The sequence below is a fragment of the Stegodyphus dumicola genome, chromosome 6, assembly GCF_044657685.1.
Source record: "Stegodyphus dumicola isolate Sdum_Otavi_A_Nest chromosome 6, ASM4465768v1".
Taxonomy (NCBI): Eukaryota; Metazoa; Arthropoda; class Arachnida; order Araneae; family Eresidae; genus Stegodyphus; species Stegodyphus dumicola.
In genome coordinates, this window is record NC_140773.1 from 152333070 (window position 1) to 152360019 (window position 26950).

The following is a 26950-nucleotide window of genomic DNA, read 5'->3' on the forward strand; positions in this document are numbered from 1 at the left end:
AAAAGCGGAAGTAAAACAAGTTATGGGATTAAAAATGGGGTTTTAGTAAAAAAGAAGGTAAATAAGTTAGGAGGAGAAGAACATTTAATTGTTGTTCCAGAAAACCTCAGAGAGCAAATTAAAGCAATTTGTCACGAAGGAACTTCAGGTCACTCAGGAGTGCTGAAAACAAAAGACCGGTTACTAAGACATTTTTTCTGGCCAAATTGTTATAAAGACATTGAGGAATTCGTTAAAACGTGCGACTCCTGTCAACGTGTAGGAAAAGCAAGTGACAAAAAGAAAGCACCGTTGGTAATAGTACCTGTGATATTGGAAGTCTTTAGTAAGGTTAATATAGATGCTTGCGGGCCTATACCTACATCTACTGAAGGTAATAAATATCTTATTACAGTTATGTGCTTAGCATCTAAATATCCTGACGCCGTCCCGGTACCGGATATAACGTCGAAATCTGTTGTAAGTGCACTCTTGCAGGTATTTAGTCGGATAGGCTTTCCAAGGGAGGTTCAGACTGATCAAGGGAAATCTTTTATGAGTCACTTAACTGTTGAATTTTTTAAGAGGTTTGGTATAAAAATTTCCAGAAGTTCGGTTTACCACCCCAGAGCAATCCTGTGGAACGATTCCATAGGTCAATAAAAAGGGTCTTAAAGGTATTGTGTATTGAAGCTGCCCCAAATTGGGAAATACAAGTACCTGCCGCTCTTTTGCTCTGCGGACAGTTAACGCATGATAGTACAAGATTTAGTCCAGCTGAATTAGTGTACGGGACCAACCTCAGAGCACCTGTCGCATTATTGTATGAGAAATGGTTAGATCCTCAGGAAAAAGAAGATACCGTAATAGAATATGTTTTTAAATTAATCAATAGGTTAAAGAAAAGTAGAGAATTAGCTACAGAGAAAATGGAAGAGGTGAGAGACAAAAGGAAGAAATGGTATGATAAAAATGCCGTGAAAAGGGAATTCCAGCAAGGAGATTCTGTATTAGTATTAGCACTGAACCAACCACATAAACTCACTCCTCAATGGAAAGGGCCGGGAAAAATAGAGAAAAGATTATCAGAAACAAACTATGTGGTTAATTTTGAAGGGAATCAGGAAGGGAATAAAGTGTATCACATCAATATGTTAAAAACCTTATCATAAGAGACCTGAACTTTTGAATATGGTGCTCCTTGACAACGTGGAGATAGTTGAACCCTCGGAATTAGAGGAGGATTTTCCTTATATGTTAACCGACCCCAATGTGTTTGATTTTAATGAAATAATAGCAAAAGATAATCTTAAAGAAAGACTTAGTAATGAACAAATCCTGCAGTTGGGAAAGTTCTTGGTAAAGTTTTCTGTTATATTTTTGAATATTCCAGGGAAAACAGATTTAGTCGAACATGATATCGAACTAATCAGTGATAAACGCGTACAGCATAAGCCTTATAGAATGACAAATCGATAGAACGAAATTCTTAAAGTCGAGATTGAAAAAATGTTAAAATACAAGATTATTGAACCAGGACCCTCTGAGTATACTTCACCCATGATCCTTGTTGAAGCACCAGGTAGGAATCCTAGGCCGTGTATTGATTACAGAAAGTTAAACGAAATAACGCGTACTGAGTTCTACCCAATCCCCAATATAGAGCAATGTGTTGAAACTGTTGCAGCAGCCAAATTTATCACCTTGATAGACTTAACTAAAGGTTATTGGCAAATTCCGCTGACCCCTAGAGCGCAGAAAATTGCTGCATTTGCTACAAATTTTGGCGTATATAGGCCTTTGCGCATGCCATTTGGGCTTAAAAATGCTCCTTATTATTTTAGTAAAATGATGAGCGAAATATTATGCGGATGTGAGAAAGATGCTACCCCTTATTTAGATGATATTTCTATTTTTTCTGAAACATGGGAGGACCATTTACAACATTTACATGAAATTTTAGAAAGAATAAGAAAAGCTAATTTAACTATTAAACCCTCTAAGGGCAAGTTTGCACAAGAAGAAGTGCAATATCTCGGTCACATAGTAGGTCGAGGAAAACGTTCTCCAGCAGAACTAAAGATAGAAGCGGTTCAAAACTTTCCTGTTCCCACAACTAAAACTGAGATTAGAGCTTTCTTAGGGTTAGCTGGATACTATAGATACCTATGTTTCTGCTATAGCCGTACCTTTGACAGATTTGTTAAAAGGGAATAACAAAAGGGGTAAAATTGTTTGGAATGATGAATGTAATAAATCATTCAAATCGTTAAAAGAAAAGCTATCTAGTAGGCCTGTGCTACATGCACCCGATTTTTCTAAACCATTTATACTATAGACAGGCGCATCAGATCAAGGATATGGTGTTGTTTTAGCCGAAAAGGATGATAAAGGAAAAGAACATCCCATATTGTATCTCAGTAAAAAATTTACTGATAGTGAGCGGAAGTATTCCACCACTGAAAAAGAGTGTGCCGCAATTCCGTATGGAATAAAAAAACTGAAAGGGTATATAGATGGGCAGACTAAATTTTCCATTCAAACAGACCATAATCCCCTAGTATGGCTAAAAAATAATGCAGGTAGAAATGGTCGATTATTACGCTGGGCCTTAGCCTTGCAATCTTATAATTTTACCATACATCATAAAAACGGAAGTGACAACTTAAATGTAGACTGCTTAAGTAGAAGCTCTGTACATGCCAGTTAAATAGACTAGTTATCATTTCTTTTAAGTTGTCTTGTTATTTGATTATGTATAATGTATTTTTTTAAAAAAATTCATACTATATAGTAAATTGTTAGTTTTATTCTTAAAGACAAAAATTTTTGTTTTGGTTTTTCATATATTGTATGTGTATTTTTAAATGTGTTCTTTTTATGATGGCCTGGTTATGAGAGTGGAGAGCCTTTGTAACAGTGTGGTTTAAAATTAACTGGTAAAATGTTGAACAATCTGTATTGAAACCATAAACTGTGAAGGTTTACTTCTCCTGTGTCCGGAGAAACAAAAACTGGAGGCGGCAGGTGTTTGTGTGTAGCCACAACACGAACGCCAGCCTGAACTTGTATTTTATCCTGTAGTAACTTAAAAAAAAAGGTTTTGTTTCCTCTGTGTCCGAGGAAAACAAAATCTGGAGGCGGAAGGAGTTAGTCTGTAAAGAACGTTCCTGAACTGTCTACTAGAAAGATCTATGATGCTCTCAACTAGAGATCACACTACGAGGACTGTAATTCATTTTAACACCTATTTTAAAGAACTGTGAATGGCAACGACTTAACTGAGTAATACGCATGCATAAAGAGATGAGATTTCTGTGAGACGCCTGTCAGAAAGAGAGTTTGGGAAGCTCCGCCAGTGAGCTGAGGTGTGGAGACTTTGTTCGTCGAGTGATGACGAGTGCCATCTTCGTTAACGTCTCTGATCGTGTCACCAGCTCGGATATCTACTATAGTTTTCTAAATGTATTAATTAAATGTTGTATCTGTGATATGTTGTGTGAATAAAAAGTGATGCATCACCAATAAGAGTGTTGATTCCGTTCCCACTGAAGCATCCACGACGTCGCAGCCCTTATAGGTGACAATTCGACTTTTGCCTAGCTTCATCTCAGTTTTAATTGAGGCAAAGGTCTTCAGTTTGTCTTTCCCTGCAGCAAATCTCTCGAGAAAACTTTCAGCTTAATGGTATTTTATGTGCTGTGTACCACCAAAAATCTATACATTACAAACATCCATTTTGTGGACCTTTGAAGCTGTAACCAATGGTGTGGCAGTTGGCATCATCAACCACTGGACTGTTTAGGATGCCAGTTTGAGGATATCAAATTAGCCCTAAATTAAATTATAATATTTTCATTTTAATCTTTTTTACTAATGTAGTTTAAATATTTTTTACTATTGTTGTTGTACTAGAGATTGTTCTCCTTGTATATTGTCTTGATTGTGTAAATCCAAATCATATGTATCCTCAACTAAAAACCAGTCTTATGTAATATATAAAAAATTCAGGAGTTTAATCTCTGTATACAGCCAAATATTTAATAACTACATTTTCTTCAGTAATACTCTTAATTCAAAACTTTTCTTAGAATTTCTCTACAAACTCTGTATTTTTTATGTAATTCACTCATAATCACTTTTGGCTTTAAATAATATTTGTTAACTATGTAGTAGAAAGAGCACTAAAATGTTCTGAAACTCATCTTTAAAAATTCCATTTCTTATGTATTGAAATTCATTTATCTCTACCAGAATTGCTCAATTTTGGTTGATTCTTTTACATTTAATATTTTTTACTGATTTGTCTCATAATTTTTGTTTTTCATTTTCTTTTTTTACTTTGAAGAATATTTGATACACCTTGTACATTCTGTTATTTGTTAGGAAATTGTACTAATACATATGTATATGTAGGAATTCAAGAACAGCTTATGGATCTGTAGTATTTCAGAAAGAGGAGAAATTTAGTTATCATGTGTATTTTATGTATAATTCTTGTTTATGTGTCATTAAAATTTCTTTTTATTATCTGAAGAATTCAAAACATAAAACATGATAATTATATTCTTTTTCCTTTTAGAGACGACAGATTAAAATCAGTGTTTTTGTCACCAAATTCCGTTTTGTTTTATCCTGGTCCTGAAGCTGTAGCTTTAGAAACATTACCTTTAATAAATGATGATTGTGATGCATATAATATAATTATTCTTGATGGAACATGGCCTCAAGCAAAATCTTTATATGCAAATTGTGAAGAATTACGAAATGTAAAGCAGGTAATATTAATATTAAAATAATACAAAACATAGTTACAAAATTCAGTTTTTAAATGCATTTTATGTGCCATCTAATAGAGGTCTTCTTTTATTTCATAATTTTAAGAAACAATCAATTAAAAATGATAGCATAACATAATAAATGTGTCTGTGTGAGCAATCCATACAGATATCTAATATAAAAATGCATGTAAACACATGCATATGCATTGAAAAATAAAGCACTAAAGACTAAATGTGAAATATAAGTGATTTTTGTTAGGACTCTTAAAGCTGCAGTAAAGTACTTAATGTAAATTTCAGTTTGCTTATATAAGCACAAACAAAAGATTTAATAAGCTGGCTTGCACTTATCCAGATACAGCTGATAATTCATAAAATGTTCAAACCTAAGAATAATAGCAATAATGATGTGTAGACATCTGTTGTTAAATATTGAAAAATTTGTACACTGCTCAAAAAAAAACAGGGGGGGACAATGCTATATCTCCCATTTTACTGGGCTGATTGACAAAATTCAAACTGCATTTTTCATGTCTCAAAAGTGCAACTTAGGATATGTATTATATTTATATATAGCACTATTCTAACATAGGTATTTTGACACAAAATCAGACTTTTTCTGAAATAACATACTAATTTTTTTCCATATTTCGATTCTACGACTCAAATTATGCCAGAATTGTAAAAATTGTTCGAATAGTTTTTAAAATATTAGCTCTCAAAATTTTAGCTCCTCATTGTCAATTGAATTTGGCAAATATTTATTAATACAGTCAAAAGTCGTTAATTCGGACACCCATAATCCGGAATGATCTATAATCCGGACCTCAAAGCTAAAAACTTTCTGCGCATGCGCCGTGTTGACACATGCGCATAGGCATTTACGCTTGCGCCTAAGACCTTTATGACTGCGCCGATGCGTGTGAGCAAGTGCAGGATACATTTTCGCGTGCACGTTTAATTTATAACGGACGGTATAAGCTAAAATTATCTATTTCAGTTAATGTTGATGATTGCGTTGTTCCTTAATCTTCGAATTGGATGCGGCTTATTATTTTTTGCAGACTGTAAGAGCAATGTTATAAAAGTAAACTTGAACTTTCGATTATGTCAAATAGAATTTCCGATGCTGGAGCTCCCAAAGGATCTACAAAACGAAAGTATGTTTTGATGTCCATCAAACAAAAAGTGGAATTCCTGCAAAAATTGGATAAAAACATGAAGAAGGTGACAAAGAGGTTAGTGAAAACGAAAAAATTTCGATTGAGAAGTTAGTCGGTATTCTCGGCACAGCAATTTGCGGGACTTGAACAGTGGAACTTTGTAACTGAACAAGAAATTATGTCTGTTTATAGAATTAAAGAGAAAGTATTATCACATAAAACGAAACATAACTTACAATGAAAGAAATGTTTAATAAAGTAAACAAATAAATATTAAGCTTTTTTTTTTTTTTTTTTTTGTAAATTTTGATACCCTTTAGATCATAATTTTTCTTTATTTCATAAATTACGGTTTCATATTTTTAATTTTAGAATTTCTGCATGCCATCTTACGAGATTTAAACTGATGATCTATAATCCGGAATCACCAAAGTCCCGACGAGTCCGGATTAACAACTTTTGACTGTATCTCTTTTTTTATTAAATTTTTTGATTTTTCCTTTCACATTTCGAAATTTAGATTCATTCCAAATAAAATTTACCCATTTTTTGTGTTTTATTTTTTTAATTTCTATTTTTAAATAATTTTTATAAATTTTTCAAAAACTATTTTAAATTATGGCCTATAAAATTTTTACCATTATCTTAAAGTTAGGTGTATTTCTAAGCATACCTGCAAAAAATTAGACTTTTTTATTCAAAATTTTCTAAGATATACACGAATTTACATGTTAGTGATAATAAGGCCAAATGTGGTTTATGGATTTTTGTTACAGTGAATTGCCAATTTTCAACCTTAAATTTCAAATAAAATTTTACAGAGAATTATTTATATGAAAATTTTTCCCTCAAGGATGCGTAATAAATATTTATTAATACTATATGAAAAGCTATTTTTTTTTAAATTATAGATGATATTATTCAAATTTTTAACTATTTTTTAAAATTTCTCTCTTTCTTCCTTTTTTAAAAAAATATTTGTAAGAGTAAATTTTTATCTTCGGCGTTTAATCCTCTGCTACTTTACTTTAACATCGTTTAAATCGAATTGTCTAAAACTGAGAACTTTCATTTGATGTTTATTTGAATTTTATGAAAATATATGACGTTTTATGAAATATATGACGTTAACTGCATAATTTATTTCTGAACAAGCTATTGCTTATGAAGTGGCTGAAAGAGCGGCTGATACTATCATCCATATTTTTAAAGCACAGTATATTTTTATAGAAACATAAAATTGAGAATAAAAATTTTTATAAAAGTCAAATTATGATATAAACAATTAATGGAAGTTCTAGAGATCGAATTAATGGAAGTTCAATGGTTATGTAGAAATGATCTGCAACTACCTAATGGCTGGATAAGTCAGCAGGTTTTGTGGACAAGTAAGAATAATTATATAAACGACACCCAGCATTCTGGATTCAATTAACAATGAGGGTACGATGTTTACTAAATGAATTTAAGAAGTTTTTAAACATAAAAAAATCAACTCATTTTTTATCCTAAAATGTATTTTTATGCATAATGTATTTTCATTGTATCCTTAAAATTCTAATTTAGAATTTAATTGTCAAGAACTGAATTCTAATCATCAGTAATATAATAAGTCATTATTACGGTTATTACTAAATCCTTCTTATAAGGTAATTGCAAATATTTCAAAAAACTTTCTGTCCGAATGCAAATATTTCTAATTTTATATTAATCAAGACTGCACACGATATAATTTATTTGCTCTTCAATTCTTACCGTCGGCGCTAGTAGAAGTTACAAATTAATTATATTTAATTAAGGAATGACCATCTAAGTTTAGAAACAGTGTACCGTAATAGCAATTCAATTATTGGTGCCGTACCTTTCATGTTACTCCCGATTGGCGAGCTACATGATTTTTAATGAGTATTCAGGTTTTGCTAGCAATTTCACTTGAAAATCGCGCTTAAACTAGGTTAGTTGGTTATTTGAACATAGAAAGAACATGGGAGCTATTTGGTTAAGATGCTTTCATAGAAAACCTTTGTTAAGGGAACCTAGAAAACTACGAAAACCAACCATGCAGCCTGGGTTAGACTTGGCAACAAACAATTAGTATTTAACAATCGTCAAATGCTAGGCAACTGGTGAGGCTCAAATTTAATATTTTATTTGTAAATATTTAAAATATTGTTGTATTCTTAGACACAAAAAGCCAAATTTAAGTTTTGCTAACTCGTTAGTAAACTACCAAGCCGTAATGCAAATGAATATTCAATTTCTTTTGCAATAATTGTATTCACTTAATATTCTTGGAATCTGAGCTAAAGAAGGAATGTTCTCGAAAGATTAAAGAAGTGTTTAAATCCAGTGATATTAGGTTTGTCTTACAAGCTCAGGATCAAAACGATTCTTCATTTGCCCGAGTAGTTGACTTGTAAATGACTTGCATCAGCGTAAATTCTATAATCTATTTTTATTACACTTTGATTACTTTATTAACATGCAGTGAATACAGTCAAAAGTCGTTAATTCGGACACCCATAATCCGTAATAATCTATAATCCGGACCTCAAAGCTACAAACTTTCTGCGCATGCGTCAATGCATAATGCATCCTTGCGTGCGCGTAATATTTTTCCGCATGCACATATGCATAATATGTTTACGCATGTGCGTTTAATGTATAACGGACATATAAGCTAAGCTCTAATTATCTATTTTAGTTAATGTTGCAGATTACGTTGTTCCTTAATCTTCGAATTGGATCTGGCTTATGATTTTTTGCAGACTGTTAGAGCAATTTTATAAAAGCAAGCTTGAACTTTAGATTATGTCAAATAGAATTTCAGAGGCGAAAGTATGTTTCGATGTCCATCAAACAAAAAGTGGAATTGGTGCAAAAAATGGATAAAGGCATATCCTTTGTTTCTCTACCCATTCCGAAATCTGTTTATCAATTTCACGCTGCTATGCGGGGGGAGGGGTGGGGAATGTCACTGCGCGCAATGAATTGGAAGTTGATCTGTCAGCACTATCCTTATCTTCAGGGCAGTTGTTTTTATTTTATTTGGCTAATAATTCCTTACCAAATGTAGTATTTCATCTCAATGTACTCCGTCTTTGATATGATTTAAATCAAATTCCTCATCATTATAATTCACTTCCGATAGTGAAGAAAGTGACACATAGGTTATTGAAAACAAAAATTTCGATTGACAAATTAGTCGGTATTCTGGACACAGCAATTATAGGACTTGAACAGCGGAACATTGTAACTGAACAAGAAATTATGACTGTTTATAGAATTAAAGAGAAAGTATTATCTAATAAAACGAAGCAACTTAAACAACTTACATTGAAAGAAATGTTTCATAAAGTAAAGAAATAAATATTAAGCTTTTTATTTTTGTAAATTTTGATACTCTTTTTCATATTTTTAATTTATTAATTTCTGCAGGCCATCTTACCAAATTTAAACTGATTATCGATAATCCGGAATTGCGGAAGTCCCAACGAGTCCAGATTAACGACTTTTGACTGTATATACTAAGCCTTTTACTTCAGCTTCAGTAATTTGGAATTTTTGACGGAATTGTTGTCGAAACTAGGACTTAGAAGATATGTCAAATTGAATATTTCGATAATCCAATCAATTCAAGGTCGAAGTTTCACTTTGAAACGGTCATAAAAGGAAAACTACTGGATCAAGTGTTATCAGACTTGGTAACCGTGTAAAAGAGGTCATGGGAATTTATTTTCCGCGAAAAAAAGAAAGTTTGAAACCTCGCCACCAGGGGGGAAATGGCGCTGTATGCAATATTGTTAAACGAAATATGGGTCGCAATCTAACTTAACTTTTTGTTACACGGGTTTAATATGTTGTATACCCTTAAGAAACTTTGAAGTAAGCAAATTACCATTTAAAGGCGTTAAATTCGATAAAAGTCGAGTGCGCCATCCGTGTAAGGGAGAAATTTGTCCGTTAAAACCATGAATTAGCGATTAGAAAATGTGAGATCGCAAATTACTCGCACAAGTGCATACAATCCGGAAATTGTTTTCTTACAGATCGCTAATTTGTAATATTTGAAGCCTGAATTCGGGCCTAAAACATGAAGATACTTTCAAAACGCTTTCAATGGATTTGGGCCAAAGAAATCCCTCATGTTATTTACCTAGTTCCATTGCATTTTCCTACTGCATTCGATTGCATACGGTGTGGAATGACAGCTAGTTTCATAACTGAACCATTTTCTCTGAAGAGAAGTCAACTGCTGGATCACTGTGATTGCAGCTCGCTTAGAGTCAATGTTAAAATGTTTCATGATACATAAACGGCTGTAATGTGGCATTTTAGATACTACAATTCTTATGCAGGGCTGGGCCCCAGCTCACATGTGTCACACAGTTACTTAGGCAACATTTCACGAATGAACGTCTTATAGGCCGACACTTTCCCTCTTCCCACCAGACATCAACCTCTGTGACTTTTAGCTATGGGATTTTCTCAAAAGCTCTGTTTATGGTGATAATCTAAACAGTTTGGCAGAAATGAAATATGTGATACACTGACATGTCCGTAACATTCCTCCTGATATGCTAAGAGCTGCTGTTAAGAATGCAGTAACAGGATTTAACTTGCTTTCGGAAAATGCTGGACGCTACATTGAACATGCTTTGTAACACGTTTCGGAAACGATTAAACACTATGTGAGGCCGATGTTTTCATGTCTTATTTCATTTAACAATATTGCATACAGCGCCATTTTTCCCTGGTGGTGAGTTTTTTAACTATTTTTTTCCTGCAGAAAATAAATTCCCATGACCTCCTTTACACGAATCCCAAGTTTGATAACATTTGGTCCGGTAATTTTCCTTTTATGACCATCTTAAAGTGGAACTTTAATTATAACTACCATGTAAATTAAAAAGTTTCACAGTTTGGTTCAAGTCCCAGCTTTAAAAATATATATATAAATATAAATTTTTATATTAATCCTCTTAGAAAGAATGCTTTAAGAAGCTAATTTTTCTCTCACATTATAGATTATATAAAAAAACATAATCTTTAATATGATTTAGATTGTTTCAGCCGATATAAGGATCGGGTCACTCGGTGGTACAGAATAAACACTGCCGGGCTGTTTTATTTCTTTGTCATTTAGCAAAAAATCTTTTAATTAAAATATTTATCCTTTGGATTTCGCTTTAAACTTTATTTATAGTTAAAATGACTAGAAAATTAAAAGCTGTCTTCAGCTGAAATGCAATTCAAGTAATTGATATTTTAAAAACATTGACAAGAATGCAAAATTTATGGAAGTCTAGCAATCGAAAAATCTTAATTTTCTTGTGTGAGCATGAAAAATAACTGTAGAAGAAAAGAATAAAATTAGGGAGAAAAGTAAGCAAAAGTTTGCAGGGAAATTTGGCTGTCAGACATACCAAGATATAAAGTTGGACGCCTTTGAATATACTTTCAGGATACTTCAAAGAATTTAGGTTTTCAAAGAGAAAACCAGTCCACCAGTTCCATGGTGGACTGGAACGGTCCGAATGCGTAACAAAATTTTGCAAATTCAAAGAATCGCTTTATTGAGGATTATTAAGTGTTTTAGAACTGTTTCAACAGTAGCTCTTCAGATTTTGGCTGGATGTCCTCCGATCGATATTTTAGCGGAAAAAGAATGAATATGCTATCTTTACATTAAAAGCTGGTAATAAAACTGTGGATTGTTTCAGTGAGATCTTCTCAGCTAAAGTGTTTGACTTTGAAAAAGGATTAGACATTCATCCAGCTTTGTTCAAACGGTTGAATTGGCATAAAGACCTTCGCATTATGACAGGGTACACGATTTTTACAGATTTATCTAAATTAAATGGTCATGTGGGGGCAGCCTTCTGTGTGTTCTCAGATAAAAATCTAAGCTTACAAAGGAAATATAAACTTTCTGACTATGCCTCTGTCTATCAGGCAGAGTTAGTGGCCCTGCGAGAGGCCTTATACAGTCAAAAGGCGTTAATTCGGACACCCATAATCCGGAATGATCTATAATCCGGATCTCAAAGCTACAAACTTTCTGCGCATGCATTGCATTCACGCATGCGCACAGGTGTTTACGAATGTGCGTAAGACCTTTACGGCTGCGAATATGTTTGTGCACATGCGCGTGTAATGTGTAACGGAGGTATAAGCTAAGCTAAAATTATCTAATTCAGTTAATGTTACATATTGCGTTGTACCTTAATCTTCGAATTGGAACCGGCTTATTATTTTTTACAGACTGTTAGAGCAATTTCATAAAAGTAAGCTTGAACTTTCGATTATGTCAAATAGAATTTCCGATAGATATTTACTAATATGTAATTTGTATCTACAAAGCGAAAGTATGTTTTGAAATCCGAAATCTGTTTATCAATTTCACGCGGCGAATTGGAAGTTGATCTGTCAGCACTATCCTTATCTTCAGGGCAGATGTTTTTATTTTATTTGGCTTATAATTCCTTACTAAGTGTAGTATTTCATCTTGATATGATTTAAATCAAGTTCCTCGTCATTATAATTCGCTTCCGATAGTGAAGAAAGTGACCCAGAGGTTATTGAAAACAAAAACCTTTCGATTGACAAATTAGTCGGTATTCTCAACAGAGCAATCATAGGACTTGAACAGCGGAACTTTGTAACTAAACAAGAAATTATGTCTGTTTAATAGAATTAAAGAGAAAGTATTATCACATGAAACGAAGCAACTTACATTGAAAGAAATGTTTAATAAAGTAAACAAATAAATATTAAGCTTTTTCTTTTTGTAAATTTTGTACCCTTTAGATCATAATTGTTCTTTATTTCATAAATTACGGTTTCATTCTTTTAATTTTTTAATTTCTGCATGGCATCTTACCAGATTTAAATTGATGATCTATAATCCGGAAAAATAGATAATCTGGAATCGCCGAAGTCCCGACGAGTCCGGATTAACGACTTTTGACTGTATTGGCTTATTTCTAATTCTGCGATAGATCCTGTAGAAATCTATAGTGACTGCGAAAGTGCAATTGCTTCAATTATGAGTATTTGTCCAAGTAATGATCTAATTAACGCATCAGCACATGCGCTGGGGTAAAATCCATCCCACGTGTAGTCTTTTCTTAGAAAATAAGGGAAGGTCGTACTTGACCTTTATAGTACTTCATGTACCTTTCAAGATCAAGGTTAGGAAGGAATCATCCAGAGGAATTTTTCCTGTGTCTTTCGGATTTTGTGTTTTCAGGGAAGGAATGTGCAATGGGATTGTAGCTACCCCGCGTGTGTACTAATTTTTCACTTCTGGAGACATTGAGATGAGTGTGTACGAGCAAGAACAGTAACGACTACGGGTTCTTCTCGCTAGCGTTGAAACGAAATTGAAGCGAAATTGAAGATTCCGATTCTGAGTGCGATAATATTTCTGAAAGTGCTCACAAAACTGATTCTGACCAGTAATATGATGATTCACATGATTTAGGGAGCATATCTTCTTTGACATCAGATGATTTTTATGCTTGAAAAGATGGAGCAATCTGAAGTAAAAACTTACCCTCGAAAAACGTTCGGACACGGCCGCACAATATAGTGACACATTTACCTGGTGTGAAGAAAAGCTTTAGAAATTTGAAAAATCCAACTGTTTATTGCAAATTTTTGATGAAGAAATAATGGAAGATTTGGTGAAATCAACAAACATTTACATTTCATCAATAAGAAACAAATTCTCTAGAGAATGGGATGTACAAGAGACAAATGTAGCTGAATTGAAGGCGTTGTTTTTCCTATTATATTACGCTGGAGTGCTGAGAGCAGCACTTCTCAAAGCAAAGATTTGTGGTCAGCTGATGGAAGTGGAATAACTATTTTTCAAATAACAATGACTATCAACCGATTCTACTTCCTGTTGAGGTGTATTAGGTTTGATGATAGAAATTTATGAGCAGAGCGAAAGATGACGGCTGGACTTGCACTTATTAAAAATGTTTTTGAAATATTTATCAAAAGCATACGAAAAATATATTCTTTATCTGAATATTGTACTATAGACGAAAAATTAGAACCCTTTGGAGAAAGGAGTCAATTCAGACACTATATAAAAAGTAAACTCCCAAGATATGGAATAAACACTTTTGCTTTGTGCGATTCTCATACATTTTATGCTTACAACATAGAAATTTATGCAGGTCAGCAGCCTGTCGGACTATATAGGCAATCAAATGTGGCATTGGATGTTGTACAAAGACTTATTGCACTCATAAGTGGCACTGAAAGAAATATAACTATGGACAATTGGTACATGAGCATTCCTTTGGCCAATGAATTATTGAAAAAGCACAATGTTTTTGGACACTTCGAAAAGATAAGGGTGAAATTCCAGAAGAACTTCTGCCAAATAAAACAGGCTTCTGTACTCTTCGCGTTTTGGGTTTAGAGGTAAAGAATTAACTCTTACTTCATATTTTCAAAAAAGAGTAAATCGGTTCTTGATGTATCATCCATGCATGAGGATAATCACATCGATCCATTGTTTAAAGAGCAGCTCAAGCTCGAAATGATAACATTTTTACAAGAGGTGATGTTTATTCTGTTGATGAGTTATGTGGAACTTAGTCTGTTTCAAGAAAATGCAACCGCTAGCCTCTCATGATATTTTTCGGACTAATGAACATTGCAGGTATAAATGCTTTCATTATTCATCGATCAAATAACGACCAAGTGAATATGAACCGAAGAGCTTTTCTCAAAGATTTAGCATTAGAGCTTGCAAAAGACCATGTCCTAAAAAGAGCTGCAATTCTATCTCTCTCGAAACAACTCAAAACTGGAGTAAAAAGGTTGGCAGGAATAGAAGATGCAGCAGACTGACACCCTAAGAAATTGTTTGTAAAAATATGTTGTCACACTATATGAGGATTGTTCAAAATGAGATTATTTGAAGAATTAAACTCAGGTAGGAGGAGGGAAACCTATGTGTTATTTATGTTTTTTAATATTCGTATTTAGATTCTATTCTTTAATATGAATAATTGTATGGTATTATATTGAGTTTTAAGGAAAAATGCTAGTAAAGAATGCAGCCTTTTCATATTCCTCTAGTGCTTTATCAAACCACTCTTTGTAATAAACACTTATGTTTAAAAAATATGTACATATGAAAACTGATTTTTCTAATATAAGAAATCATATATGTATCTTATATAAGTTAGTAATTTTGCATAAATTTCGATTTTTATGGCTTGCTTTAGGTAACCAGTATAGAAATGTTTGTATAACTTAAAGTAAGATTATCTCGAATTAAAACTGGAAAAAAGATTTAACAGAATGTTAGTCATTTATACACTCATTTAAAAAAAAAATGCATTTATTTATACGTTGGGGGGTGAACTCCAAAAAACAAACACTGGGGTAAAATTTGTTCCGCACGTGTACTAACGTAGCTCAGTGATGCGCATGTGCTGAAGGGTTAAACAGATAAAAGACATGCTCATTTTTCTTAGCGCCTTCAGAGATATTAAACTCATTTGGACGAAGAGCCATATTGGTATCATTGGTAACGAGTTAGCAGATAGATTGGCAAAGGCTGCCACTGAAAATTAAATTATTGATTTTGAAGTAAAGACTTCTTTTGACAGTTTGAAATCCTTGTTGAAAAGAAAAAGTTTGACTCTAATGCAAGCAAAGTGGAAAGACCCAGATTGTAAAGGAAGATTCACTTTTAATTGAATCTCAATTGTAAGTGAGAAAAGATGCCAAAATGAAAAGTATCTAAACCAAGCTTTAACTAATCATGGACACTTTCCCTTTTATTACAATAGGTTTTCGATTAAAAATTGTGCCTGTCCATGTGGCATGAGTAATGTCAATATTGAGCACCTGTTGTTTAGATACTCTTCTATAAAAAATATTGTTCAAGATTTATTCCAGATATTGCTAAATTTAATACCCTAAAGGATCTAAGTAAAAATACAGTGACTAAATTGAAATTGTCAAATTTCATAAAATAAATATAAAATATGTGTTTGTAAATGAAATGAATTTATATATTGATTGTGTTTAAAATTCCCATGTCTGTTTAAAGGAAAACTAGAATGTTTATGATATTCTGTTATTTTATTTCTTTTTATGTGTAAGTAACATATTTTTATGCATGCAAGTAACATGTGATATATTTTACAAAGCATGTAATAATGTGCTTTTGTTGGTGTAGCTGGTAAATCTCACCAGCTCCTAGACTTTAAGTTCATATTTTAGTTCTTTATTCTATTTTAAGTTATTTGAGGTAGAAAGGTGGTAGTTCTACTGCTTAATGGGCCCGAAATAGGCCTTGTTTTAGATCTCAATGTTTCTTTAATTAAATAGCTCCACTAAGCCCTGTTAAGCCTCTAATCGCAGTACAGGAAGTTCACCCAGTCATACCGAGATGTTTAAAAATGTTAGATGCTTTTGAATATGCTTTCAGGATACTTCAAAAAATTTAGGTGTTCAAAGAGAAAACACTTGGATGTGTACACCAGCAAATACCATCAATTGAGCTTGTGTTAACAGAAAAGAGAAAAACGATATCATTGCAGATTAAAGTGAAGAGCGACTGGTTTCAGACTATAGGGTTGTATAAATTTAAATTACGTTATAGAACATCATATTGTATCATAGACAGAGAATCCCAGGATTTCTCAGTCGAATTATTTGAAGATTCAGGAGTTTATCCAATGATGTATGTGCATGTCACCTAAAGATGTTTTTTTTTTTTTTCCTCCTGATGAAACAGTGACCGAGCAGTAAAGTCGCTGAACACTAGTAGTTAGGTCGGAGGTTCGAATCCCATGAACGGGCTGGCTGCATGGGCCTTTTCGTGGTTTTACCCATGTGTAACTATGTAACCAAGCCAGTTTCCCTCAGAAAGTCCTCCGCGAAGGCATCCCTTCCCCTTAGGCAGATAGCAGTTGTGTGCTTTGTCATAATTACATAAACCAAAACCTCTTGATGAAACCAATCTTTCCTTTCAACTCATACCTTCAAAATGCTTAGCCTCTAAAGACTGCTAAAGGCTCTGACCAAATACTGATGAAATGGATTGAATTGGGTTATTAAGTTACTGCAAAGCAAGGCTATCTTCCTAAAAGGAAGGATGACTTCGTTAAGAAATTTAAGGAAACCAGCTGGCATACACGTTACACATGAGAAAACCCACGAAAATGCCCATGTAACCATCCCATTTACCGGGATTTGAAACCCGGAGTGAACTACCAGTGTTCAGCAACTTTACCGCTTGGCCGTTTGTGGCCTTTATGAAATAGTAGGCGATAACTTTATTTAAAATGATTGTCAGAAATACCAAGATATTTCGAAAAGTTGGATGCTTTTTAATATACTTGCAGAATGCATAAAGAAAAAGAGCAAGAATGAAGCAGAATGCCTGAAGATAAATTTATTTTTGTGTAAAATTTAGTATTTGTACTTTTTTTAATTTAAAACTATTTAATCTTATGATATTTGATTCTTGCGATTTCAAAAATAAAATATTTGACTAAAATATGAATAACATTTTAAGAAACCAAATGTAGGATAAAATTGTGTAAAGCAATGGGCACAATGATAAAACTGTTTAAAGCAGTGTATGCAAGTCATCTTAAGTTAAAAATATATACATCTCTCTTATTTATATATATCATTTCTGAACAGAACATTGAAAGGCGTGTTAAGTGTGCTTTACTGTATTTTCTATTTTAATATATGCAGTTTTCAAATGTATCCTAGTCTGGGTTACAAAGTATTCTTCCGAAAGAAACGCAATTCAAATAAATAAAATCAAATTCTGGAAAATTTATATTAATAAATATATTTAAAATGCTCATTTTGAATGAATAAATAAAAAATTTTTAAATAATTATCTGAAGAGACAATGCAACACTAACAATTAAAATAAAAGTCTAAAAATTTAAAAATTACCTAAAATAGTAACTATGACTAAAAATATAGTATAAAGAAAACTGTTTGAAAAAATAAATAAATAAATGATGCACCTTTGATTTAAACTACGCAGTTCAAATGTGTAAATAAAAATTTTTAAAACAATTATAATAAAAAATATAAAGACATTATCTGAAAAAAGGAACGATCGTGACCCCCACACACACACGCACGAGGTAGAGAGGGAAAGGAAAATGGGTTGTCATATATTAAGAAGTTCGCCATGTGAATTATTCTGTATGCAAATGAAAAAAAAAGTGGCAACATAAACTGTTGAATTTCTGCGTAAATTTTGCACCAAATTTTACAAAATTTGGTATCTAGGCATAATTTGAGTCGTAGAATCGAAATATGTAAAAAAATGGTTTATTATTTCAGAAAAACTCCGATTTTGTGGCAAAATACCCGTGTTAGAATAGTGCTATGTATAAACCTGATATATATCCTAAGTCGCGCTTTCGAGACACGAAGAACGCAGTTTGAATTTCGTCAATCGGCCCAGTAGAACGGGAGATATAGAACTTTCCCCCCTTTTTTTCCCCGCACTGTACAAGACGCAAAATTCCAAAATAAGTATGCGTAAAAATATACAAGTTCCTATATCTGAGACAGAATAAATAAAATAAGTCCATACTGGTGGAAATCCTGCACAAGCAGTGCAGTAAGTCAGAGGCAAAAAAATACACAGAAAATACACTACTACAAATTTAAGAATAGATGCAAAATTTGTCCAAATACTGTACAAGTAGAAAACAGCCAATTTCAGTAGAACAGGGGGAATGTAATTTACGACAGACAATAAACAGAGTTAATAAAGCACTGTAACCAACTAGTAATTTTGGATTCTAAGCTGGTGAGCTGCAAAAGGCCTGATAAGAAGATCCTCCATAAGAATGTCATAATTAAGGTGCTCTTAGAAATTCGCTACATTGCAGGCTGCAGATTTACTGAAAAATGCATCGTTCAGTTTGTTAAAGTAATCTTGAATGTATCCAGTTTTTAAGTCTGTGTGCAAAGAATTGTTTCTGACAAAGTACGGGGCTCCAAGAATGATGCGTAGAAATTTATTTTGAATAACTTGAAGATGTTTGATGTCATTAGCTGTGGCATGGGCTCAGGCGGGAGAAGTGTAGGAAAAAATAGGACGAATGATGGACGTGTAAATTCTTATTTTTCTTTGTAGACTGAATCTTATGGTGCTCGAAAGGAGGGAATTAAGCTTGAACATGATTTGTAGTATTTTTCCCTTAATGTTCCTGATATAGTTTGACCATGTGAAAGTAGAGTTTAGTATAACACCCAGATATTTAGCAGTGCGCACCAACGGGATGTCGGTATTGAAGAGAGTGATCCGGGAGGTCATGGAGTCACATTTTTTTAATTTCCTGATGAGAAGCACTTCGTATTTGGCTGGATTTATGCTAATCTTCCACTTACCATTTTCAATGGAGGGGATCTTGTTCTTAATGTGCAGGACAAATGTCCCAAGATCTCTTTTTAAAGAAACTTCACCACTCTAAAACTCCAATCTGTCTGACTTCAACACCCTTGCAAGTTCTGAAGAAAACTCTGTTTCTTCACCTACTAAAAACCATAGGCCGAAAAACTGCACATAAAATTAACCCTAAACAGCCCGAGAACTTCTCTTTTTATTTTGCTGAAAAACTCCCATCCCCCTCCAAACGAATCGAAAAGAGATGTTGCACAAAGACCTGTTGACCAGCTGGAAACAGTGAGTCACCCAAAAGCGTGAAAAACCAAAATTCGACCGATACCAATAATGAATTATTGCTGAATTATCTTGCGAAGAGCGATGTTACTAGTTCAGTTAAAATTACTGCCACAAATGGCACTTGATTTTGGCCTATCTATAGCAATGAAGAACCGCGAGAGCGGAGAAGTGGTGGCAAAGGAGAAGGGAGTAACCATGAGCTACCATGAAGAGTACACTTTGTGGCGGTGTCAGCAGTGGCGGGAGCATCCAGAGAGAACACAGTAGTCACATGATTTTAGAGTCCAATTCAGTGAGACATAATGGAGGCAGGTTCATTGGCTGGAGCAGGATCCTAAGTACTTGAGTTTCAGGGCAGCCAAGTGGCAAGTGGAAATGATATATTGCATAGAGACTTGAAAAGGGACCTAATTGAGGCATGTTTGCAGAAAGTAAATAGAAATTTCTTTACGAAGGCAATTCAACTGCATTCACCTGCAGAAATTTAATGCCTTCGATTATGTCGTTCTGAACGAGGACTGCGACAAGTGACCACTAGCGGCCTACCTCGTTAAAGACTCCAATTTTCCGACTTAACACATAGTGCGATATCTTATCATTGTATATTTGTATATAGCTGTACATATGTTTATTTAGCATTTTAGATTTCTGTTTGTATACCTAAATTAATTGTTTTCTGCATCATGTTTCTTTTCCATTGTGATTGAAGAATAAAATGACATCTTCCAATTTCATGAATCGGCCCAGTAGAACGGAAGACATAGGACTGTCCCTTTTTTTTTTTTTTTTTTTTTTTTTTTTTTTTTTTTTTTTTTTAGCAGTGTACTTATGTATGCATGTATGTTTGTTTGTTCCTCACATTGTGGAAGGATGGCGGAACATAGAGGAGTCATTAGATTTTGAACACCCATAGCCCTCCACCTTAAAATATGCAGCTTGAAGCCTAAAATTTTGAATTTATATTTTATATTTTGTGTGAATCTAAGAAATTTTGATTGAAAACTCAATGATATGAAAGTGCTGTGTTGCCAATCAGCAAAGCGTAAAATATTTTTACCTCAAATTTAATCAGAAAAGTCACCGTTGTAAAAGATATGTGTTGCCACTCAACAAAATGCAAGGTATTTGTCTTTCAAGTTTAACAGAAGAAATCAATGATTTAAAAGAAGTGTGTTGCTACTGTCCAGTATGAAATATTTTTATCTTTCATGTATCAGTGTGTTACCATTTGGCGAAGCATAAGATATTTAATTCTTTCAAATTTATTCTGTTGTTAATTAACAAACTAAGCAATTTAAAAAGATAAATTTGAATTTATTTCAATTATTGTTAATTACTAGCTGGACTTCTAAAATTGCATTAGTTAGACCCATTAAAATCATTATAATTTTTTCTTTTTGTGTTGCTCAAGTGACTAGTGTGAATAAAAAGGAAAATACATGACATAATTAAGATACACTAAATGCCAAACAAGTATTAATTTAGAAGTCAAACAACAAAAAGCAGTGTTATATAATTATTTTATGTCATGTAGTAATTTAAAAGTCAAACAACAAAAATCAGCATTATATTATCAAATTTCCACAGTGAAAATTTGAAAATATAATGCTGATTTTTGTTGTTTGCCTTCTAAATTGATACATAATATAAAATAATTAGAATTTATTGGAATAAATTACAAGGAAATTGCAGATGTGTGAATTTCGAAATAAAAACCAGTATCTCTCCATAGTAAACAAAAAAAAAAAAATACAGAGAGTCACATATTTCTCCTGATTTAAAATCCAAGTGATAGAAGCAGTATGAAAAAGAAAAATAAACACATTTAGCTATGAATCAAATTATATATATATATATATATATATCCTTATGCCAGGAGGCATATGTGTGGTTTAATTAACTGCATTTCTGATGAGAAGTGCAAAATTTCATCATAAAGCAATTATTCTATGATGTATTCTGAATGCATTTATAATATATTTAATTTCTAATACAAAGGGGCCTTTGTCCCTGAAGGACTATTGTTTTCATTTTGCGATTTTGCGTTGGTTCACTATAAATGTCTGTTTCACTTTTCAAACTGTTGCCACCAAATGTTTGAGTCCTGCATTATATTTGAAGAAATTAAATAATGAAAAATCTGCATAAATGTATGTATATTTATCGCATTGTGATAAAAGAACGGTACATAGAGCCATCAAATTTTGAATGATGTAATTCTACTGAGAATATGGGCATGTGGAAACCCAAATTTGAAACTTGGTACTTGTTTTATTATTGATTTCATACTTTGTAAATCTTTAATGAATTTTTGATTAACAAACTCAAGGATTTCAAAGCAATCAATGGCAACGTTGTACAGAAAAAACATTTTTATCGCCAGTGCCTGAGACTGCATATAGGAAATTCTAAAATATGCTCAATTTAAAACAATTTTGTGATATTGCTCTTGAGCTGAATTTTATGGTTTAAGTGCGAAGAACGTGATATTTAATAAATAAAGGTAAGTGACAAAATGTTAAAAATATGTCCCTTTAGACGTAATTTAAAATCTGAAACCTTTCAGATTTTTTTTTATTATTATTATTATTATTATTTGTTGTTGTTATTGCCAAAATCTTCCTCATTCCTCACTTCCTCATTTAAATCTCAAAACTATTTCATGTAGTACATAAAACAATTTTGTTTCATCATCCTTTATGTCTTATTTTTAGTTGCAGTTGTAAAATTCTTTATGCTAAATTTATAGCATGTTCTCTTCTCTTTCCCATATTTAAGTCTAGAAAATGTTTTGTTAATGTCAGTTTATATTAAATGTCAAATTGAAATGAGTATGTTATAATACAGTAATACCCTCACTTATATAAACTCAAGTGTTTCCTCATTTTTTCCTCCTCCTGTTGCCTACACAATTTAATGTTTTAGATGCAATAAGATTCATTGGAGAATATTAAAATGAAATTTCTGAAAAAAAAAAAAAAAAAACTTTAATGTTGTATGGAAGAAAATTAGCCCATTCTCTTTCAAAAACAAGATGAAAGCATAGTAGAAGGTGCCAATTTTATCAGAGAGTTAAATTTGGAAGTTGATAGTGATAAGTCAACAAGCAACTTATAGAGATGCATGAGCTGGTTGCTACAGAAGAAGCCAACACCTCAAATTCACAGCCTATGACAATTGCAAGCTTTTCAGACATCTCAACTGAAAAAGAGTTACAAATTTTGAAGAACAAACACTATGATAAGGAACACTTACTAGGTACAAGACAAGAAATAAATATATAGCTTGCTATAAAAAATGTTATATTTTAGCAAGTGACATTAAATTGTCAGAGGATTCAATTAAATTTTATGAAGTTTTGTTTATTTTAATGTTGTTTTGAATTATGAGTGAAAACTATATGCTTTATTAAATACTTTACTTCTAAACAACTGTTGTTTTAATCCTTGGTGTTGTTTAACTAAAATCAATATGTACTTATTACAAAATTAGACATAAGTTAGTTATTTTAAATTTTGTGTGAATTTTAGAAAATTTTGATTGAAAACTCAGCAATATAAAAGTTTTAACTTGTACGAATGTGCTTTTTGTTGATCTCACCTTTGCATAACTTTAGGGTATTACAATATGGTGAAAGTTTGTTTTACTGTATTGGAAAGTTATAAATATAAATAATTTGATCTTTAAAGGTGCAGATTAATTCTAAAGTTGCAAGTGAATATGTTATTAGAACACAACCAACAGAAAAGGCTTTGTCTACTGTGGAAACTGCTGCTGTAGCTTTGTCTGTTTTAGAAGGGAAACCATATTTGAAAGATGTGAGTTATATTTTCAAGAGTATAAAATGATATGAGTGCAAAACAACAGAATTTTAACACAATATTTTTCTTTCCTGTGACTATATCCTTGTATTTAATTTTCAATAAAAATAGTTTTGTGAAAATATATTCAAACAGCATAAGTTTAGTTAATAATATTTATTTGTATGTGTAGCATTATCTCTGCATAAAGAAATGCTTTAATTATTATGGAATGATTGTCATTTTCTGCATAATTTGCTTTACTTATTTGTATGTAATTTAATGTTCTTATAATAAGTAGTGTATTACATTTGTAATTAAATCAAATTGCAATCCACAACATTAGGACCATTTTGCTGACTCTGGTAAATATAAGCACTGAGTAATGTATTACCTAATCTTATATGGTTATTATATGCTATTAAAAAATATGATATAGTTGGCCTTTATTTTCTCCTCATCAATCATGAAAACAGGGAGTAGCTACTGAAATCAAGTTTGCACATTCATCATTGGAATTTCTGTGCTATGAGAGAAGAGAGGCAGAAATGTGCAAATCAGAAAGCTAGGTAGCATAGTAAGATATATGGGGGTCAAGTTTATAATTTTCTAATGGTTCACATGAAATTATTTCTAATGATTCATATGAAAGTAGTTCAGCTAGTGTCTGAGCTGCTAAAGAATAATGAATACTCATAGTTTGTATCAGAGTCTAACCCAGGGGAACAAAACATCCTTTAAAAAAATGGGGAAATGTCTGATTTTAATGACACAAAGACATTCTTTAATGAATTATGTGATTTATTTAGGTATATTGAAGAAAATCTCAAAGATGCTGCTATTAAGTTAGATTCAAACAGAAATTTCATATTACAACAGTACGATACAAAATGTACAATACATAATGTAAGAATGTGTCTACTTTAAACTTGTTTCTTATATCCCATCCCAAGATATTATTTAATATAACAGAAAATTTGTGGCCTGCACTCTAAACTGCTGTATAGAACAAAATAATGGTTTTGTTTATTTGATTATGGCAAAACATATAAAGGCTATGTGTAGAGGAACGCGTTCACGGAGACTTTTCTGAGGGAAAGTGGCTCATGTCCACATTACACATTAAAGAAAAAAAAAATCACCTATGCAACTTGTTCATTCTCTTAGTATCAAATCCAGGTCAAACTACCAGTGTTCTGTGCTTAGCTACTTGAAGATAATGAGAAACAATAATTTGAAAATTTTTTCTAGGAAAACTAAGAAAAATATGCTCATTAACAAATCTGAACTTTGTGCAGTTCATGCCTTGATGCTTGAAGGCTGTTATAACAGACAAATATCATTAATTAAATTGTAACACTGCCATATATAGATTCAAAGTAAGGGAAAGGAATTTTCTATCCTAAATTGCTTTAATAAAAAATCTGTATTTGTTTTTTAAAATGTTTTATTTATTTCATATTTAAGTTGTTATTTTCAGCTTTCTTTCAGCTTTATATTTCAAATTTTTTTTAGATATATGAATTAGAAATCGGGCTGACTTAAAGTGGAATACATTTTTATTTCAAAAATGGTTATTTATTTAGAAATATTTTAATGTAGCTGGAACTTTTAGAATTTCTTTTCAAAAGAAAAATAGCTCTTAATAATCCATCTGCATTAAATTCCAGTTGTTGAATAACAAATGAGATATTTTTAGCTTGCATTATTTATCAAATATTAGATTTTTTTCTTGAGAATAAATTCATTCACTTTAATTTTTTATTTTGTATATTTCAGGTTTTGCTTCAACCATTAAAAGCTCTCTGTGGATTCCAGCTTGCACATGGAGCTATAACTCACCAAAGTAAAGAATTTTTAATTAAAAATGGATTGCATAAGTCACAGGCTAGATGTTTTTTACCACAGCGAGAATTTCTTTTATAAAAAAGAAAGTTTTGCAATTGAACTAAGCACACTTATGTACAATAAAATATTTTGTGATAAGATTTATGCTGTGCTGTTTTTAAACTTTATAAGAAATTGCCTTTTACTAATTGTAACTTGTGAGTAATCCTCATCAAGACTGTAAGCAAATTATTGCTGTGTAAAGATGAAAACAGAAACATAAAAAGGGTGTTAAAAACTCTTTTTAAAACTATGCAAATTGAACAGAAGGAACACCTGTTGCTTATAAATCAGCCAGTATTTATGGCAAGAACTCTGTGTAAAATTAAATATAGATAACTCCTAGCCAAAGGATAGATAGAGTAAATTAACTGCAAAAGTTGGCTCTTAAGCTAACACCTACATGGAAACACTATTGTCAAGAATAAAGCAATGCTGAAGACAGGATCTTTTGTCTTAGAATAGCAAACTAGTAACATGGCTTTCAGCAGGCAGAACATGCTCTGTCTAAGCAGTCTCAAACCCTTACTTAAATATGTGAACTAATTTACATTCTTTTTGGAAAATGGAAAGGGTGAAATGATAGTTAGATTTACCAAAATAAAATAACTGATAAATTAAAATAAACCTTAAAACTTTCTCGACCAGAATTTTAATCACAATGAAGGTTTTTAATGACCTTGTTAAGGTATAACATTAAAGCCTTTAAAAATGATGTTTCTGCATATTTCAAGAATTTGTTTAGGTTTTATTAGCAACCTGTCGGATGTACTTTCCAGTTTTTTCTTTAAGAAGTGATATTTCTGATTTATTCACAATATTATCCGAATTTATTAAAGAATCAGTTCAACCTGAAACTGATAGCAGATAATTATCTAAAACATAGTCATAGGTTGCATTTCTTTAAAATGAAAGTTTTAAATAGATTCTTTTCGCGACCAACAATTTATAACAACAAGAAAATAAATATTAATAAAATAAAACAGATTTATGTGAATTCAATGACTTCACTTTATGCGCGTGAATTGAATAATAATTAATACATAAAGAAAAGCATTGCTTTATTTTACACCTTTACAATTCATAAAAATAGTAACAATGGATTTCTTACTTTTCATGAAAATTATAAAATGAATTACCTAAAACGTTCAAATTATACAGTTTAAATCCTGGCATATATCATTGTATGTTAGGGAACGAAGATATCAGCTATAAACAGAAACATTAAAATGCTATAACATTAATTTAACATATTTTGATTGTTATTAAGTACTTTTTTTCACATCTGGAAAGAAAACACCACGACATTGTGATTTTTTAACATATTTATCAAATTATATAAGAAAAGAAAATCAATACTTACGAGTGAAAAGTAATCCCAGGAATCTATTTCGAAAATCGATTTGTGCATCCATATGCAACACAAGCTGACATGCTTCAAAATGAAAAGAAAAAATATATATATTACAATTAAAGATTTGCACAAGTCACAGAGATAACAGTAACATGGCCACTTGTGATTCAAAGCTTCACCGTTTGAGTTGAACCTTCCCTCCTTCTATTCTAACCTCCTTGAATCTAACTTAACCTTTTGTTACATGGGTTTAATATGTTGGATACCCTTAAGAA

At 32.1% G+C, this 26950-nt stretch overlaps 1 protein-coding gene across 2 annotated transcripts in view; it reads left to right on the forward strand.

The window, feature by feature from the left end:
* Dtwd2 (DTW domain containing 2) overlaps positions 1 to 25422 on the forward strand; it is a 105455-nt gene extending 80033 nt beyond the window's left edge. Inside the window, exons 4-6 of one of the 2 annotated variants that reach the window (XM_085819048.1) lie at positions 4562 to 4757; positions 23324 to 23452; positions 25214 to 25422. In XM_085819048.1, the coding sequence (XP_085675174.1) occupies positions 4562 to 4757; positions 23324 to 23452; positions 25214 to 25360 (472 nt within the window). In that variant the 3' untranslated portion in view covers positions 25361 to 25422. The remainder of the gene's footprint in view (positions 1 to 4561; positions 4758 to 23323; positions 23453 to 25213) is intronic. The other variant, XM_085819049.1, reaches the window with a different exon arrangement.
* The last annotated feature ends 1528 nt before the right edge of the window (positions 25423 to 26950 follow it).